Genomic DNA, 19598 nt, shown 5'->3' with positions numbered 1-19598 from the left:
ACTGGGAGTTTCTGTGCTGGGCTCTGTCCCTCCCCCATCCTACTTCCCCTCCCTCAGCATGGAAGCCTCTAGAAGTGGGGCTCTAACTCCCAGCCTACAGAGAGATTCCTAGGAAGGGTTCAACTGATAAACGCATGGCCAAAAGTGAACTGGGGATGAGGTCCAAGACATCCGCGGGGGGTGGTTCTCCAGACCTTAGTGTTCTTCCACTACAAAGTGGGCCCAACAGAGAAAGGTCTGTGTTCACCAGCTGGCCCTGACCCTGGGAGAGTCCAGGGCAGGGTGCAGCTACATTCATGCTGCTGAGGAACATGCCCTCAGGTTACTCACCCCACGGACATGTTGGCCCCAGGGACTGAAAAACTTAGGAAATGGTATTGAGAAATCTGGGGCAGCTCCCGAAAGGGGAGAGGCCATGGGGAGAAGGGGGGACTGAGGAGGCGGGGGAAAGGCAGGAGCTGGATAAAAAGCCAACTCCAGCAGTCACTGCTCACTCCTCCCCATCCTCTCCCTCTGTCCCTCTGTCCCTCTGACCCTGCACTGTCCCAGCACCATGGGACTCACCTCAGGTCCCAGCCTGCTGCTCCTGCTACTAATCCACCTCCCCCTGGCTCTGGGGACTCCCATGTGAGTGGTTACGACTCTACACAGAAACAAGGCTGCTTCTGGGGTGGAATCCGCCATTTGGGGGTCCAGGTCCCTGTAGAATTCAGGGTGCATTTGGGTGTTTGTGGATTCCGGGGTTAGCAGGTTGGGAATGTTTGTATAAATTTGTGCTGCCTGTGACTTTGGGTGTTCACGGGTTGGGTGTTTGTGGAATCCAGGTATTGTGGAATTGGAATTTGAGATGTTTCTGGAATTGAGGTCATCTGTTGGTTTAGGGTGTATGTGGTGTTCAGTGACGGTGTGGCTGGGGTGACTTGGAGACTCAGAGGTTTGGACTTTGCAAGATTTGGGAGTTTGCAGCTTGGGGACTTAGAAGTTTCAGTGTGGGTTTAAAGATTGGCTACTTTGGGTTCATGTATGGTTGGGGCATTTGGAATTGGTTGTATTTATTAGGACCGGGGTGTTGGAGGTTTAGGCTGGGTTTGGGGTGCTCTAAGATTTGAGGTTTAGAGGTTTGGGTGTATGTGGGTTTGGGTATGTAGAGTTTAGGCTGTCTGGGGTTTGAGTGTTAACGTATTTGGTGTGTTTAGAGATGTAGAGGTTTAGGGTTTGGGGCATGTGTGGATTTAGGGGATTGTGGGTCTGGAAGTCCAGAGACTTGGAGGAGTTGCTGACGCTGGTTTGGAGCGTCAGGGGTTGGTGGGATGCATGGCCCCTCGTTGCCCAGGCTTTCAAAGGCCAGGCCTAGCTGGCTGAGAGTGGGAGTCATGGTGGCTGCTGTCCTGCCCATGTGGTTGAGACAGTGGCAGTGCCCAGAGAAGAATTCAGATCCAGATATTGGCACTGGCAGTGTGCCAGCAGTCCCTGGATCCTCTCCAGGACCAGGGGCTGGGGCACACAGCGTGCCAGGTGCTGACTCCAGTGAGGACTGGCATCTCACACCCCGGGAATGACAGCCCCGCTCGCGTGCCCCACTCCGACAGGTACTCTATGATCACCCCCAACGTCTTGCGGCTGGAGAGTGAGGAGACCGTGGTGCTGGAGGCCCACGACGCGAATGGGGATGTTCCGGTCACTGTCACTGTCCACGACTTCCCAGGCAAAAAACTGGTGCTGTCCAGTGAGAAGACCGTGCTGACCCCTGCCACCAGCCACATGGGCAGCGTCACCATCAGGGTGGGTGCAGACTGGTGCAGGACCCTGCTGACACCCACAGCCACGCCCACTCTCCCTCCTTCTGTGCCCTCCCCTTCTGTCTTCTCCCTTTCTTTATTTTTATTTATTTATTTATTTATTTTTGAGGCAGAGTCTCACTCTGTCACCCAGGCTGGAGTGCAGTGGCGCGATCTCGGCTCACTGCAAGCTCTGCCTCCCGGGTTCATGCTATTCTCCTGCCTCAGCCTCCCGAGTAGCTGGGACTACAGGCGCCTGCCTCTAAGCCCGGCTAATTGTTTTGTATTTTTAGTGGAGACGGGGTTTTACCGTGTTAGCCAGGATGGTCTCGATCTTCTGACCTCGTGATCCGCCCGCCTCGGTCTCCCAAAGTGCTGGGATTACGGGCGTGAGCCCCCCACGCCCGGCACCTGTCTTCTCCCTTTCTAAGCCCTGCCCTTCCCTGAGTTTCCACTCCTTTTGAGGCTCCGTCCCTTCTAAGCCCCTCCCTTCTCTGAGTCCCTCCCCTTCTGTCTCCTCCCCTGCTAAGCCCTTCCGTTCCCTGAGTCTCCACCTTTTTTGAGACTCCTTCCTTTCTAAGCCCTGCCCTTCCCTGAGACTCCACCCCTTCGGAGGCGCCTCTCCTTCTAAGCCCCACCCTTTTCTGAGACCCCACCCCCTCTGAGTCTCCTCCCCTTCTAAGCCCCACCCTTTTCTGAGACCCCACCCCTTCTGAGTCTCCTCCCCTTCTAAGCCCTGCCCTTACCTGACACCCCACCACTTATGAGGCTGCTCCCATTCTAAGCCCCTCCCTTCTCTGAGACTCCACCCCTTCTAAGTCCCTCCCACTGAATTGCTTCCTTTTCTAAGCCCCGCCCCTTCAAAGGTCTCCTCTTCTGAAGTCCTCCCCTCTTAGTCTCCACCACTTTCTAAGTTCCCTCACTTGGGTGCCTCACCCTTTCTGAGCCCCTCCCATGTCAGCCCCTCCCCTTTTCTGAGTCCCCGCCCCTTCTGAGCCCCTCCTCCTATAAGCTCTCTCTTCCTTGTGAGCTCTTCCTTCTGAGTCCCCTCCCTGGTCCCCCCGCTCCCCGGCACCTCCTTCACATGCCCCTCCCTCCCCAAAACTGGGCCACCCTGGGAGACCAAGAATAATGGGCAGGCAAGGAGGGACCCAGCCCAAGATCCGGAAGCTGGACCGTGGGCACTGGGCCGTGGAACAGACCCCTGACGATGCCTTGCCCACGCCTAGATCCCAGCCAACAAGGAGTTCAAGTCAGAAAAGGGGCACAACAAGTTCGTGACTGTGCAGGCCACCTTCGGGGCCCAAGTGGTGGAGAAGGTGGTACTGGTCAGCCTTCAGAGCGGGTACCTCTTCATCCAGACAGACAAGACCATCTACACCCCTGGCTCCACAGGTGAGGCTGCGGGCGGCTGGAGAGGGCGGGGCACCGGCGTGGGCGGGCCAGGGTCTCACCAGGCCTCCTTGTCTCTCCCCAGTTCTCTGTCGGATCTTCACCGTCAACCACAAGCTGCTACCCGTGGGCCGGACGGTCGTGGTCAACATTGAGGTACCAGCCAGAGGGGGCCCCTGGGGCAGCAGGGGCACAGGCTCAGGAGAGGCAAAGAGATCGAGAGAGGGAAAGACACACCGGAAGAGGTGCAGTGGCAGAGACACAGAGGCAAAGAGATATACAGACACACACCCACACAACACACACACACACAGCACACACACATACAGCACACAGCACACACAGAGGCAAAGAGATATGCAGACACGTGCACACACAATGCACACACACAACGCAACACACACAACACACACAAACACACAACATACACGACCACACAACATACACAACACAACACACAACACAATACACACAACACAACGTGCATAACCACACAACACACACAACACAATGCACACAACATACACAACCACGCAATACACACAAAACACACAAACACAACATAACCACACCACACACAACACACAACCACACAAGACAATCATATAACACACACACACAACACACACAAAACACAGCACAGAACATACACAACCACACAACACACAACCACACAACATACACAACCACACAACACAATGCACACAACATAGCACACACGACATACAACCCAACACACAACCACACAATACACCATATGGCACACACACACACACACACAGGCCGAGAGACAAGGTGGAGATCCAGGGAGACCCCAGGGAGCAGTGCAGGTGTCCGTGGATTCTGCCTTCAGATAACCTCCCTGGTCACTTCACCTCCCTGAGCCTCAGTTACCTCATCTGAATATTGGGATCATGACAGATAATTCTGTCATCTATTCTACCGATGACAGCCAGAGGACGCCTGTGAGCACCTGCCTCAGGGCCCATCCCTCCTCTTGCTATAGCCCTCCATGGCTCCCACCTTCCTATGGGCCAAAGCCTAAGTCCTCCCTGCAGTCCACAAGTCCACACCCTGCCCTGTCCCTTCCCTGCCCTCCCCTCCTCCCCGTCTCCCCCTCACTCACTCTGCTCGAGCCACACGGGCCTCCTCCCTGTTCCTCCAACACCCAGGTGCAGTCCTGCCTTGGGGCCTTGGCACGGGCTGTGCCCTCTTCTCAAGAAAACCCTCTACTCCCAAATATCCACACAGCTTGTCCTCTCTCCTCCTCTGAGTCTTTGCTCAATGTCAACAATGTCTCAATTTTACAATGAAGTCTCTCTGAGTAAGCTGTAAAGTTGCAAGTACCCACCATGAGCGCCGCCCCCCAACGCCCCACACAAACACACACACACACTCCTCCTTCCTGCCATGTCCTGCAAATGACATTTATTCATTTGATCATTGCTTCTCCCCTCGCCTCACCCTCTGTTGAACCTAAATCCATCCAGGAAGGAATTTTTATGTTCGTTCAGGGTTTTGTCACCTGAACTCAGCACAAAGCTGGTATATAGTTTGGTTTAATAAAAAACTTACCAGAACAAGCGAGAAGGATGGGAGGAGAGAAGGGGAAGGAGGGTGTTCTCATAGAATTATCATGAGGATGTATTGAAATCATACAAGGCTAGGGGCAGTGGCTCACACTTGTAATCCCAGCTCTTTGGGAGGCCAAGGTGGGAGGATCGCTTGAGCCCAAGAGTCCGAGACCAGCCTGGGCAACAGAGTCAGACCCTGTCTCTACAAAAAATAAAAGTTAAAAAAAAAAAAAAAAAAAGCTGTGTGTAGTGGTGCGCGCCTGTGGTCACAGCTGCCCCGGGAGGCTGAGGCAGGAGGATCACTTGAGCCCAGGAATTCCAGGCTGCAGTGAGTCATGATCGCGCCACTGCACTCCAGCCTGGGTGACAGAGTGAGACCCTGTCTCAAAAAATAATTGGGGCAAAGCAATGGCTCAAGCCTGTAATTCCAACACTGTGGGAGGCAGAGGTGGGAAGACTGCTCAAGGCCAAGGGTTCAAGACCAGCCTGGGAAAGGTAGGGAGACTCCATCTCCACAGAAAAAATTTTAAAATTATCTAGATTTAGGGATCGATACGGTCTGTGAGGAACAGAGACCACACACCTCTTTTAAAGGCACAACAGTTGCCTAGCTCCAATTAGATGTCTCCTGCTAACCAGAGTACACTATCCACAGAAATTTCCTTGTTTCCAACAGAAGCTGGAAAAACAAATTTTGGCCAGGCATGGTGGCTCACGCCTGTGATCCCAGCACTTTGGGAGGCCGAGGCGGACAGATCACGAGGTCAGGAGATCGAGACCATCCTGGCTAACACGGTGAAACACCGTCTCTACTAAAAATACAAAAAAATTAGCTGGACGTGGTGGCGGGCACCCGTAATCCCAGCTACTCAGGAGTCTGTGGCAGGAGTATGGTGTGAACCCAGGAGGCAGAGCCTGCAGTGAGCCAAGATCACGCCACAGCACTCCAGCCTGGGCGACACAGCAAGACTCCGTCTCAAAAAAAAACAAAACAGACTTTTATGTGTTTCAATACCTAAAGCCAGCTCACGGCCTTCAGACATGCCACTTGCCTGATCCCTGTTACCTCTGTACAGTTTCTTTTAAATTTATTTATTCATTCATTCGTTATTATTATTTTTGAGACAGGGTCTCATTCTGTTGCTCAGGCTGGAGTGCAGTGGCACAATCACAGCTCACTGCAGCACTGACCTCCTGGGCTCAAGCGATCCTCCTGTCTCAGCCTCCTGGGTAGCTGGGACCACAGACGTGCACCACCACATCCAGCTAATTTCTAAAACTTTTTGTAGAGATGGAGTCTCCCTATGTTTCCCAGGCTGGTCTTGAACCCTTGATCTTGAGCAGTCCTCCCACCTCTGCCTCTCAAAGTGCTGGGATTACAGGCTTGAGCCATCGCACTCGCCCTAATAAATTATTTTTTGAGATAGGGTCTCGCTCTTTCACCCAGGCTGAAGTGCAGTGGTGCGATGCTGTCTCATGTTGTTTAAATGTTGGCAGCAAATGAAATGATACTACTAGTTATTAGTATTCAGAGAGACACTGAAGAAATGAGCCCCTACTCATACGAACTATGTCCCAAGCTAATACAGTAGGTGCCATTATTATCTCCTGTTTCTGGAGTCTCACACTGAGCACAGAGAGGTTAGGTAACTTGCCCAGGGTCACACAGCTTGTAAGTGGCACAGTACGGATTCAAACTTAAGGTTGACTGACTCGGGTCGTTGTTCTTTTTTTCCTTTTTTTGAAACGGAGTCTGTGTCTCCCAGGCTGGAGTGTCATGGAGCAATCTTGGCTCACTGCAGTCTCCGCCTCCCAGGTTCAAGCGATTCTCCTGCCTCAGCCTCCTGAGTAGCTGGGATTACAGATGCCCGCCACCATGCCCAGCTAATTTGTGTATTTTTAGTAGAGACAGGGTTTCACCATGTTGGCCAGGCTGGTCTTGAACTCCTGACCTCAGGTGGTCTGCCCACCTCAGCCTCCCAGAGTGCTGGGATGACAGGCGTGAGCCGCCACGCCCACCCGGGTCCCTGTTCTTAACCACAGTAGACACTGCACAGAGAATGTCCAGACACAGAGAGGTCAGGGAGAGCTGAGAGGCTAAGCCCAGCCTCTGAAGAGTCATTTTATCCCGTATCCTTCCCTTCTGCCTCCCACAGAACCCGGACGGCATCCCGGTCAAGCAGGACTCCTTGTCTTCTCAGAACCAGTTTGGCATCTTGCCCTTGTCTTGGGACATTCCGGAACTCGTCAAGTATGTCAGGCTCTTGAGGAGGGGGCGCAGGGCTCCCCTATCCCAGGAGAGGGAGCGGGGGGCTCCGAGGCCTGAGCAGACCACTCATCCGCCCTCCTCACAGCATGGGCCAGTGGAAGATCCGAGCCTACTATGAAAATTCGCCGCAACAGGTCTTCTCCACTGAGTTTGAGGTGAAGGAGTACGGTAAGAGGAGGAGGGGCCGGGGGAGGCAGCACCCAGAACGCCTGGCCCAGCGCCGCCCCCAGCAACGCTGTCTGTCCACCAGTGCTGCCCAGTTTCGAGGTCATAGTGGAGCCTACAGAGAAATTCTACTACATCTATAACCAGAAGGGCCTGGAGGTCACCATCACCGCCAGGTGAGGGACTGGGGGTGGGGCCAGGTAAGGGCCAGGTGAGGGACCAGGTGAAGACCAGGTGGGGGACTGGGGTGTGGGACCAGGTGGGAGGCTGCAGGTGGGGTAAGGTAAGGGGCTGGGGGTGGAGTCAGGGGGGCTCTGGGTGTGGGACCAGGTGGGTGGAGTGGAGTGGAGGTGGACCAGGGGGTGGAGTCAGGTGGAGGTCTGGGGGTGTGGCAAGGTGAGGGGCTGGGGGTGGGACCATGTGGGGGTCTGGGAGTGGGGCAAGACATGGGGCTGGGAGTGGGGCAAGGTGGGGGCTGGGGATGGGGCCGGATGAGGGGCTAGAGATGGGGCCAAGTTAGAGGCCAGCAGTGGGTCGGGGGCTCCCGTCTTCAGCGCTGGCAGGAGAAGCTGGGGGAGATCCCGTTCTCCGGGAGGGATGGACCTGAAGTCCTCCTTGTCTGCCCCGTAGGTTCCTCTATGGAAAGAAAGTGGAGGGAACTGCCTTTGTCATCTTCGGGATCCAGGATGGCGAGCAGAGGATTTCCCTGCCTGAATCCCTCAAGCGCATCCAGGTAGCACCACTGACAGATGCCTCTTTGATCCCTCCCCCAGTCCCGCCTCCTCTGAGCCCGCTCCCCTCTGAGCCCTCCTCTCCCTTCCCAGATTGAGGATGGCTCAGGAGACGCCGTGCTGAGCCGGAAGGTACTGCTGGACGGGGTGCAGAATCCCCGACCGGAAGACCTGGTGGGGAAGTCCTTGTACGTGTCTGTCACCGTTATCCTGCACTCAGGTGAGGCCCAGTCTGAAGGCCAGGCTCAGGACCATCAAATGGGCCGGTCTGAGAGGGGAGGCCAGCTCAGAAGAGAAAGCCTAGTCTAAGGAGGGAGGCTCAGAGTGAAAGTAGGGTCCAGTCTGATGGGGTAGGCCCACTCTGAGAGGGAAGGCCGAGTATGAAGGTGGAATCCAGTCTGATGGGGGAGGCAAGGTCAATATAAAGGTGGGGTCTGGTCTGAAGTCTGTGTCCACTCTGATGAGGGAGGCAGGGCCAGTATAAAGATGGGTCCAGTCTGATGGGGGAGGTAGGGCCAGTATAAAGGTGGGGTCCGGGTTGATGAGGGGCACAGGCCCAGTATGAAGTCTGTGCCCAGTCTGATGGAGGAGGCAAGGCCAGTATAAAGGTGGGGTCCAGTCTGATGGGGGGCACAGGCCCAGTATGAAAGTGGACTCCACTCCGAGGGAGGAGGCCTAGTCTGAAGGTGGGGTCCATTCTGAGGGAGGAGTTCCTATCCTGAGGGGTGGCCCAGGAGCCTACACTCACAGCTGGTCCCCTCAGGCAGTGACATGGTGCAGGCGGAGCGCAGCGGGATCCCCATCGTGACCTCTCCCTACCAGATCCACTTCACCAAGACGCCCAAGTACTTCAAACCAGGAATGCCCTTTGACCTCATGGTGAGACCCAGGGCGGAAAGGGGTCCCCCTCCTCCCTTCAGGAACACTGACCACACCCCGAGCCTGCCTGAACTTCCGCCACCTGCACCCCCCATCACAGGTGTTCGTGACGAACCCCGATGGCTCTCCAGCCTACCGAGTCCCCGTGGCAGTCCAGGGCGAGGACGCTGTGCAGTCTCTAACCCAGGGAGACGGCGTGGCCAAACTCAGCATCAACACACACCCCAGCCAGAAGCCCTTGAGCATCACGGTGCGTCTGGGCCCAGCCTCAGAACCCCCCCACTGGGAAGACGGGACAGGGGTCCTGGTGTTTGCACAGTGGGGTTCTGCCATTTGCATAGACATATTCTCATTTGCATAGAGGGGTTCTCTCCTGCACAGTGGGGTCCTGTCATTTGCATAGAGATATTCTCATCTGCATAGAGGGGTTCTCTCCTGCACAGTGGGGTCCTGTCATTTGCATAGAGATATTCTCATCTGCATAGAGGGGTTCTCTCCTGCACAGTGGGGGTCCTGCTGTCTGCATAGACGGGTCCACAGTTCCAGGAAACAGGACTCTTCCTCTTGCATGCCCTGCTCCTTCCACTTACACGGAGAAGCGCTCCATCCACGCACAGTCTTTCCACTCCCACGGGGGAAGGAGCCTGAATCTCACAAGGAGGGTTGTGCAGTGTTCGGGACAGGCCCATTGTTGTGAGGTGGTCTCAGTCCTCCTGGCTTCCGTGGAAGTGGCCCTGTCGCCCTCAGTGGGAGGGAAACGAGTCTCATGACAGCTGTGGAGGTTGCAGATGGCCTCCCGGTCCCTCTGCAGCTCCCAGGCTGGGCACCCCACTTACCCCTCACTGCTCAGCATGTGCGTGAATTTCCTGTGGCTGCCATGACAAATGGCCGCAGCCTAGTGATCTGAAGCAACACACATTTACGGGTCTACAGTTTGGGACGTCAGAAGTCCTGGCTCTGGGGGAAGGTTTACTCCCTTGCTTTTTGCCGTGTGGAGAGGGCACCCTAAAGGCTGGCTCACGGCCCCTTCCTCCACCTTTAACGGCAGCAGCAGAGCATCTTCCAGTGTCTCTCCCTTTCTCTCTGTCTCTGTATCTCTCTCTTTCCCCATCCTCTCCTCCTCTCCCCGCTCTCCTTCTCTCCCTCTTTCTCCCTCTCTCTTCTCTCCTCTTCTTCCTTTCTCCTCCTCATCCTCTTCCCCCTCCTTTTCCTTTATCTCCCTCCCTCTCTCCTCTAACATTTTCCTCTCTCCTCCTCTTCTTCTCCTCCCTCCACTCTCTCTCTCCCTCTCTCTCTCTCTCCTCTTTCTCTCCTTCTTTGTCTCTCTCTCCTTTCCTCTCTCCCCTGCCCCCCCTTAATAAATACCCTTATGATTACATTAGCTCCACCTACATCATCCAGAATAATGATTCCATCTCCAGATCCCTCACTTAATCCCATCTGCCAAGTCCCTTTTGTCAAGAAAGGCCACCAGTTCCGAGGTCTCAGGGATTTGGGTGTGGGCATCCTTGGGCGGGGACCAGCATGCATCCTAATCCCCACCCAGGTGCGCACGAAGAAGCGGGAGCTCTCGGAGGCGGAGCAGGCTACCAGGACCATGGAGGCTCAGCCCTACAGCACCGTGGGCAACTCCAACAATTACCTGCATCTCTCAGTGCCACGTGCAGAGCTCAGACCTGGGGAGACCCTCAACGTCAACTTCCTCCTGCGAATGGACCGCGCCCAGGAGGCCAAGATCCGCTACTACACCTACCTGGTCCGTGGCCACCTGGAAACCTCAGCGCCCCCTGCCTCCTCCTTGCTTCTTCCACATCCCTGGGACCCCTTCCCCCATCCCGATCCCTCCCTGCGTTCCCTCCCACTCACCCTCCCCAGCCTGATGCCAGCCTGTCCCCCCTAGATTATGAACAAAGGCAAGCTGTTGAAGGTGGGACGCCAGGTGCGAGAGCCTGGCCAGGACCTGGTGGTGCTGCCCCTGTCCATCACCACCGACTTCATCCCTTCCTTCCGCCTGGTGGCCTACTACACGCTGATCGGCGCCAACGGCCAGAGGGAAGTGGTGGCCGACTCCGTGTGGGTGGACGTCAAGGACTCTTGCGTGGGCTCGGTAAGTGTGCCCTGGACTCCCTCCCTCCCTCTTTCCATCTCCCCACTCCTTCTCTCTCTGTCTCCCTGTCTCCTCTTTCTCTCTCTCTCCCTTTCTCCTTTTCTCTCTCCTTTCTCTCTCTCCTCTTCCTCTCCCTTTCTCTCCTCCCTCTCTCAACTGTCTCTCCTTTTATCTCTCTTTCCCTCTCTCTTTATCTCTCTTTCTTTCTCTCTTTATTTCTGTTTCCTTCTCTCTCCCTCTCCTCTTTCTGCCTCTCTCTCCCTCTCTCTTTCTCTATATCTCTCTCCTTTTCTCTCTCCCTCTCTCTCCCTCTCTCTCTTTTCTCTCTCCCTCTCTCTTTTCTCTCTTTTTCTCTCCCTCTCTCTCTTTTCTCTCTCCCTCTCTCTCTTTTCTCTCTCCCTCTCTCTCTTTTCTCTCTCCCTCTCTCTCTTTTCTCTCTCCCTTTCTCTCTTTCCCTTTCCCTCCCTCTCCCCTCTTTCTCTCCCTCTCTCTTTCCCTTTCTCTCTCTCTCTCCCTTTCTCTCTCTCCCCCTTCCTTCTCTCTCTTTCTCGCCCTCTCTCTTTCCCTCTCTCTCTCACTCTCTCCCTTTCTCTCTCTCCCCCTCTCTCCTTCTCTTTCTTTCCCTCTTTCTCTCCCTCTCTCTTTCCCTCTCCTTCTCTCCCCCTCACTCTCCTGTCTCTGTCTTTCCATCTCTCTCTCTCCTTCTCTTCCTGTCTCTGCCTTTCTTTCTCTCGCTCCCTCTCTCTCTTTCCCTTTCTCTCCCTCCCTCTTTCCCTTTCTCTCTCTCTGTCTCTCCTCCCCACCCCCACGGCTCCCCCCAACCTTTCTGTCGTTCCACTGTAGCCCAGCACCCGCTCCATCCCGGGTGCTCCTCTCTCCCAGGGCTGACTTCTTTCTGCATCTCCGCCCTCCCCACAGCTGGTGGTAAAAAGCGGCCAGTCAGAAGACAGGCAGCCTTTACCCGGGCAGCAGATGACCCTGAAGATAGAGGGTGACCACGGGGCCCGGGTGGGACTGGTGGCTGTGGACAAGGGCGTGTTTGTGCTGAATAAGAAGAACAAGCTGACGCAGAGTAAGGTAAGGACCAGTGTCCCAAGGCTGCTGAGAAGAAGCGGAGGCACAGAGCTGGGGCTGGGGGAGATGGATGGGATTGGAGAGGGCAGTACAGTGGGGGGCATGGGCTAAAAGCAGAGATCAGAGCAGACCAGACACAGATGGCTAAAGCTGAAGATGGGAATGAGGTTGGACATGGGTTCCAGTTGGGGATGGTCAAGAGAACTGGACTTTTTCTTCTTCTTCTTCTTCTTTTTTTTTTTTTTTTTTTTTTTTTTGAGATGGAGTCCCTCTCTGTCACCAGGCTGGAGTGCAGTGGCGCAGTCTCGGCTCACTGCAATCTCCGCCTCCCAGGTTCAAGCGATTCTCCTGCCTCAGCTTCCCGAGTAGCTGGGACTACAGGTGCCCGCCACCATGCGCGGCTAATTTTTGTATTTTTAGTGAAGACAGGGTTTCACCATGTTGACCAGGATGGTCTCGATCTCTTGACCTTGTGATCCACCCACCTTGACCTCCCAAGGTGCTAGGATTACAGGCGTGAGCCACTGCGGCCGGCTGAGACTTGGACACTTTCTTTTTTTTTTTTTAATTTTTAATTTTTATTTTATTATTTTTATTTTTTATTTTTTATTTTTATTTTATTATTATTTTTTTTTGAGATGGAGTCTCGCTCTGTTGCCCAGGCTGGAGTGCAGTGGCGCTATCTCGGCTCACTGCAAGCTCCGCCTCCTGGGTTCACGCCATTCTCCTGCCTCAGCCTCCTGAGTAGCTGGGACTGCAGGCGCCCGCCACCTCCCCGGCTAATTTTTTGTATTTTTAGTAGAGATGGAGTTTCACTGTGTTAGCCAGGATGGTCTCGATCTCCTGACCTCGTGATCCACCCGTCTCGGCCTCCCAAAGTGCTAGGATTACAGGCCTGAGCCACCGCGCCCGGCCCTTGGACACTTTCAACTGGGGCTCTGAGAGGCTGGTGGCAGTACGCCCAGGGGCATCCAGTGGGGAAGGCTTCCGGAATAGGGATGAAGATGGAGGTGGGGTTGGCCTGGGATCAGGAGTGAGGATGGGAAAGCAGATGGAATCAGAGGGGGAATGGAGATAAGATTTGGAATGGAGGCCGGGTGTGGTGGCTCATGCCTGGAATCCCAGTACTTTGGGAGGTCACGATGGTAGGATCACTTGAGGCCAGGAGTTCCAGACCATCTTGGGCAAAATGGCAAGACCCTATCTCTACAGAAAAATTTAAAAATAGCTGGGCATGATGGCGCATGCCTGCAGTCCCATCTGCTCAGGAGTCTGAGGTTCGAGGATTGCTTGAGCCCAGGAATTTGAGGCTGCAGTGAGCTGTGATTGCACCACTGCACTCCAGCCTGGGTGACAGTGGGAAATCCCAACTTTAAAAAAAAAAAAAAAAAAGAATGGAAAGAAAGGAGAAAAAAAAAGAAGAGAGAGAGAGAAACAGAGAGAAAGAAAAGGAAAGGAGAGAAAGAGGAAGGGAGGGAGGGAAGAAGGAAGGAAGGAAGGAAGGAAGGAAGGAAGGAAGGAAGGAAGGAAGGAAGGAAGGAACGAAGGAAGGAAGGAAGGGAAAGGGAGAAGGAAAGAAGGAGGAAAGGAGGAGGGAGGGAGGAAGGGAGGGAGAGGAAGGAAGGGAAAGAAAGAAAGAAGAAAGAAAAGAGAAGCCTGGGCATGGTGGCTCACTCCCAGCACTTTGAGAGGCCAAGACAGGGGAATCATTTCAGGACAGGAGTTCGAGACCAGCCTGGCCAACATGGTGAAACCCCGTCTCTACTAAAAATACAAAAATTAGCTGGGCATGGTGGCGGGCATCTGTAGTCCCAGCTACTCGGGAGACAGAGGCAGGAGAATCGCCTGAACCTGGGAGTTGGAGGTTACAGTGAGCTGAGATCATACCAGTGCACTCCAGCCTGGGTGACAGAGAAAGACTCCATCAAGAAAGAGAGAGAGAGAGAGAGAGAGAGAAAGAGAGAGAGAGAGAGAGAGAGAGAGAGGGAGAGAGGAAGGAAGGATAGAGAGAAAGAAAGAAAGAGAAAGAAAGGGAAAGAAGGAAGGAAGGAAGGAAGGGGAAGGAAGGAAGGGGAAGGAAGGGGAAGGAAGGAAGGAAGGAAGGAAGGGGAAGGAAGGGGAAGGAAGGAAGGAAGGAAGGAAGGAAGGAAGGAAGGAAGGAAGGAAGGAAGGAAGGAAAGAGAGAGAAAGGAAAGGCAGAAGCAGGAATGGGGGGGATGAAAGCAGGACAGGGTGGGGTCATTCAGGAAGAGATACACAGGTGCATATGTGGGGGATCCCAACTGCCAGCCTAGCCTCCTGCGTCCTGCCACCCCTATGCCCCCCGCAGATCTGGGATGTGGTGGAGAAGGCAGACATCGGCTGCACCCCAGGCAGTGGGAAGGATTACGCTGGTGTCTTCTCGGATGCAGGCCTGACCTTTGCGAGCAGCAGTGGCCAGCAGACGGCCCAGAGGGCAGGTGAGGTCGCCACCAGGGGCCGGTGCAGGGACAGACAGCACCTCCACCTCCCAGATGCTGGGAGCAGAGCTCTGGAATCTGGGGCCCTGGGTTCAAGCCGCGCCTCCACCACCACCAAGTAAACCCCTCCCCTCTGAGCCTCAGTTTGCTCTTCCATCAAATGGGAGCAGGAACACCCCCACCTCCCACGATCGTGAGGGGTGAACCGAGGACACCTAGTAGGTGCCTCAGCCATCTTCTTCTCGGCCGCCTGCCCTGCAGAACTTCAGTGCCCACAGCCAGCCGCCCGCCGACGCCGTTCCGTGCAGCTCGCGGAGAAGAGAATGGACAAAGGTGGGTGCCTTTCCTACCCACTCCTGCCCCTGAACCCCACCCTGTGAGACCCGAGCCTGGCCGTGCAGGAGCCAGAGAGGGAGGAAGGGAGGTCCTGGCGGGGAAGTCCTCCCCGGGGTCCGTCCCGAGTCCCTCCTGCTGCCGGTCCCCAGCTGAGGGTGTGGCCTGGGGGAATGTGCTCCCGCAGTTGGTCAGTACCCCAAGGAGCTGCGCAAGTGCTGCGAGCACGGTATGCGGGAGAACCCCATGAGGTTCTCATGCCAGCGCCGGACCCGTTACATCACCCTGGACGAGGCGTGCAAGAAGGCCTTCCTGGACTGCTGCAACTACATCACCGAGCTGCGGCGGCAGCACGCGCGGGCCAGTCACCTGGGCCTGGCCAGGAGTAGGTCCCATGGGGTGGGGCAGGGGGAGGAGTCCAATTGCCTTTACTTGCTGGTAGTGTCAAGCTGCTTTTGTTGATTTATATATTTATTTAGAGGCAGGGTCTCGCTCTTTCACCCAGGCTGGAGTGCAGTGGTGCAGTCACAGCTCACTGCAGCGTCAACATCTTGGGCTCAAGGGGTCCTTCTGTCTCAGCCTCAGCCTTCTGGGTAGCTAGGACTACAGGTGCATGCCACCATGCCCAGCTAATTTTTAAATTATTATTTGTAGAGAGAGAGTCTCAGTATGTTGCCCGGGCTGGTCTCAAACTCCTGGGCTCAAGCCATCCTTCCACCTTCGCTTCTCAGAGCGCTGGGATCATAGCACCACATCCAGCCTATCGAGATTTTTTTTTTGACACCGAGTCTTGCTCTGTTGCCAGGCTGGAGTGCAGTCATGCAATCTCAGCTCACTGTAACCTCCGCCTCCTGGGTTCAAGCGATTCTCGTCCCTCAGCCTCCCGAGTAGCTGGGATTACAGGCGCGTGCCATCACACCTGGCTAATTTTTGTATTAGATGGTTTTTAAAGGCCACTGCTTCTTCCATGTTCTGCACGAGGTCTGGGAATGTTCTCAGCTCACCTAGTCATGTTCAGAATGGACAAATCCCTTAGAGGAAGCAGACACGGTTTCTCAGGACCATGATCCTTTTGAGGCACGTGCACATGCTTTCTTTCTTTTATTATTATCTTTTTTTCGAGACGGAGTCTCACTCTGTCACCGAGGCTGGAGTGCAGTGGCACAATCTTGGCTCACTACAACCTCCGCCTCCTGGGTTCAAGTGATTCTCCTGCCCCAGCCTCCCAAGTGTCTGGGACTACAGGTACCCGCTGCCACGCCTGGCTAATTTTCATATTTTTAATAGAGGCATGGTTTTGCCATGTTGGCCAGGCTGGTCTTGAACTTCTGACCTGAAGTGATCCACCCGCCTCGGCCTCCCAAAGTACTGGGATTACAGATGTGAGCCACTGTCCCTGGCCAAATGCTTTCATTTCTTTAAAAATCAGAGGGAAAGGAATGAATATAATCCAGTCTGCATTGTATATGTCCTTATACCAGTACATTTGTGGGATATAATTTTTAGGGTTTTTTTTTTATGGAGAAGTAGTTCCCAAGGCAGATGTGTCTGGGGCTCGTGAGAATTCATCCTGCAGTTCTCCATGTCTGGGATGTATTTCGCTGCTAGGAATCCCTCCTGGGCAGAGGTAGGATCTAAAGGTGTGACTGCTGAGGAAGTAGGTGGGCTCTTTTGTTTGTTTGTTTTGGTTTGGTTTTTTTTTGTTGTTGTTGTTTTGAGATGGAGTCTGTCTCTGTTGCCCAGGCTGGAGTGCAGTCGTGCGATCTCGGCTCACTGCAACCTCCACCTCCTGGGTTCAAGCGATTCTTCTGCCTCAGCCTCCAGAGTAGCTGGGATCACAGGCATGTGTCACCACGCCCAGCTAATTTTTGTATTTTTAGTAGAGATGGGGTTTCACCATGTTGTCCAGGCTGGTCTCCAGCTCCTGGCCTCAAGTGATCCCCCCACCTCAGCCTCCCAAAGTGCTGGGATTTCAGGCATGAGCCATGGCGCCTGGCCTGGTCTGTTCTGAATGCAGATCTAAACCCCCTGCAGGTAACCTGGATGAGGACATCATCGCAGAAGAGAACATCGTTTCCCGAAGTGAGTTCCCAGAGAGTTGGCTGTGGAAGATTGAAGAGTTGAAAGAGGCACCGAAAAACGGGTAAGGCCCGGGTAACCCCCCATGCAACCCACCCCACAGCCAGACCATTTAATTTGCATGCACCTGCTATCTCTTGTCTTCTCTGGAATCACAGTGCAACCCCACAGCCCAACCTAGAAAAATCATTTGTTGGGTTACCTACATGGAGGCACCCCCAGACCCTTCCAGCCTGTTCCTCGGGATCCCTCTGCCCCAGCTCTCCCCCTCTACCACCCTGCTAGATGACGTTTCCTAATGCCCCAAACTCTTCTCCATCCAGAATCTCCACAAAGCTCATGAATATATTTTTGAAAGACTCCATCACCACGTGGGAGATTCTGGCCGTGAGCTTGTCAGACAAGAAAGGTGAGCGAGGGTGCTGGCTGGTCCCAGGGAGGCAGGGACCCCAGGGTGTCTGAGTGTCATCTCATTTTATCCAAACCCAATGAACCCTATGTTTCTTGGCACTTTATTCTCTGTCCTGGTTACCACAGAGGTGTTATTATCAGGAACTGCGGGAATCCTTAGTTCTTGTCTAACTCGGAAGAAAGAATTCAGCCAAGAGATGCATAGCAAGGGTTAAGTGGCAGAGTTTATTGAAGGAAGAAACAGCTCTGGTCTGGTCCCCCTGGAAAAATAGTAGTCTCAATGCTTATGTAAAGAGACAGGGCCAGGCTCAGTGGCTCACACCTATAATCCCAGCAATTTGGGAGGCCGAGGCAGGGGAATCACTTTCAGGTCAGGAGTTCAAGACCAGCCTGGCCAACGCGGTGAAACCCCGTCTCTACTAAAATTACTAAACAATTAGCCAGGCAGGGGGTAGCGAGCACCTGTAATCTCAGCTACTCAGGAGGCTGAGGCAGGAGATTCGCTTGAACCCGGGAGGTGGAGGTTGCGGTGAGCCGAGATTGTGCCACTGCACTCTAGCCTGGGCAACAAGAGTGAAACTCCTTCTCTAAATAAATAAAAAGTGACAGTATGCTCTGAAAGATGACACAGACACGGCTGCTCGAGAGAATGAGCCAGCAGCAGATACTGCTGGTGGACTCTTTTTATGAGGCTCTTACATGATTTTTCATGAGGGGCATGAGGGGGTGTCACTTGCAGGCATGTTTTGGGAGGTCTCTGTGGGCGAGCAGGCTCTGTGACTGTACGTGCTAGCGTGCATGCGGCACGTCTCATTAGCGTCTAAAATCTCCACCCAGGGTGTGTTTTTACCTATGATAATGAGCAAAAGACGACTCTAGGGTGGGTTTTCGGAGCAGTGCACATGCTCGTCATCAGGGAAAATCCCTAGCAGGGTTATTTCCAGCTAGGACCTGATAAGTCCCCTTCAGGGCTGGAGGACCCCAACCACAAGGCCACATGTAGCTAATGCAGCTGTCGTCCTTTCGCTGACTGCCAGTGAGCAGCGCTATCAGTAGGCAGCCTGTCTGGGACTTCTTTTCCCAGAAAGCTCCCCTGCCTGCTCATTTCCGCCTATCTGCCTACTCTAACAGTGTCAAAAGCTAGACAGGGTGGGGGTACCGTCTCTAACATTGATGCTTTTCTTCTTTTTTTCTTTCTTTCTCCTTTTCTTTTCTCTTCTCTTTTCTTTTCTTTTCTTTTTTTTTTTTGAAGGAGTCTTGCTCTGTCACCCAGGCTGGAGTGCAGTGGCACGATCTCAGCTCACTGCAACCTCCTCCTCCCAGGTTCAAGCGATTCTCCTGTCTCAGCCTCCCCAATAGCTGAGATTACAGGCACCCACCACCATGCCCGGCTAATTTTTGTAATTTTAGTAGAGATGGGGTTTCACCATGTTGGCCAGGCTGGTCTCGAACTCCTGACCTCAAGTGATCCACCGACCTTGGCCTCCCAAAGTGCTGGGATTACAGGCATGAGCCACTGCAGTAATTTTCTTTTAGTGCACTTTATTGTTGAGAGTCTTTTCAGTTCACAGCATAATTCAGGGGAAAGTACAGAGACTCCCCACATACCCCCAGTTCCCACACATTGACAGCCTCCCCCACTGCCAGCACCCCCAGTGGAGCAGTGCACCTCCAGGACACAGCACTTCCACCCTAAGTTCCAAGTTTCACATGAGAGTGTTGTACATTCTGTGGGTTTGGATCAGTGGATGAAGATACGAGTCCACCATGCCGTGACAGTGTTACAGAGGCAGTTACAAGAGAAACTTTTCAGAGGTGATGTGGACATGAGAGAGGGCAAAGTGATTCAGAAAAGATACATGAGGGGCCGGGCGCAGTGGCTCACCCCTGTAATCCCAGCACTTTGGGAGGCTGAGATGGTCAGATCACCTGAGGTCAGGAGTTCGAGACCAGCCTGGGTAACGTGGCAAAACCCCATCGCTACTGAAAATGCAATAAATTAGCCGGGTGTTGTGGCAGACACCTGTAGTCCCAGCTACTCGGGAGGCTGATTCAGGAGAATCGCTTGAACCCAGGAGGCAGAGATTGCGGTGAGCCGAGATCGCACCACTGCACTCATGCCTGGGTGACAGAGCAAGCCTATCTCAAAAAGGAAAAAAAGAAAAGATACAAATACAAAAGGAAGCAGGATGAAACACGTGATTAACACATTGGTGGTCAGACTGTGCAACATGACAAACTGGGGACAAGGGGTGGCCCCATTCCTAGGTACTTGTCCTCTCCCCGTCATCTACAGCCTGATGTGAGACCCTGGCTAGCTCTGGTCAGGTACAGATGGCTGACAGCA

The 19598-nt window shown here is 54.1% G+C and overlaps 1 protein-coding gene across 1 annotated transcript in view; it reads left to right on the top strand.

Moving 5' to 3' along the window:
- Positions 1-475: 475 nt before the first annotated feature.
- LOC105487051 (complement C3) overlaps positions 476-19598 on the top strand; it is a 42340-nt gene continuing 23217 nt past the window's right edge. Inside the window, exons 1-19 of the mRNA XM_071086416.1 lie at positions 476-627; positions 1590-1782; positions 3008-3173; positions 3256-3326; positions 6901-6995; positions 7099-7181; positions 7264-7354; positions 7809-7911; positions 8003-8129; positions 8673-8788; positions 8889-9038; positions 10335-10544; positions 10689-10895; positions 11814-11972; positions 14299-14428; positions 14690-14761; positions 14949-15146; positions 16796-16904; positions 17164-17249. Of these exons, the coding sequence (XP_070942517.1) occupies positions 554-627; positions 1590-1782; positions 3008-3173; positions 3256-3326; positions 6901-6995; positions 7099-7181; positions 7264-7354; positions 7809-7911; positions 8003-8129; positions 8673-8788; positions 8889-9038; positions 10335-10544; positions 10689-10895; positions 11814-11972; positions 14299-14428; positions 14690-14761; positions 14949-15146; positions 16796-16904; positions 17164-17249 (2440 nt within the window). The 5' untranslated portion in view covers positions 476-553. The remainder of the gene's footprint in view (positions 628-1589; positions 1783-3007; positions 3174-3255; positions 3327-6900; positions 6996-7098; positions 7182-7263; positions 7355-7808; positions 7912-8002; positions 8130-8672; positions 8789-8888; positions 9039-10334; positions 10545-10688; positions 10896-11813; positions 11973-14298; positions 14429-14689; positions 14762-14948; positions 15147-16795; positions 16905-17163; positions 17250-19598) is intronic.

This window comes from Macaca nemestrina, chromosome 20, assembly GCF_043159975.1.
Source record: "Macaca nemestrina isolate mMacNem1 chromosome 20, mMacNem.hap1, whole genome shotgun sequence".
In the NCBI taxonomy this organism is placed as follows: domain Eukaryota; kingdom Metazoa; phylum Chordata; class Mammalia; order Primates; family Cercopithecidae; genus Macaca; species Macaca nemestrina.
This window is presented reverse-complemented; position numbering and strand designations above follow the sequence as displayed.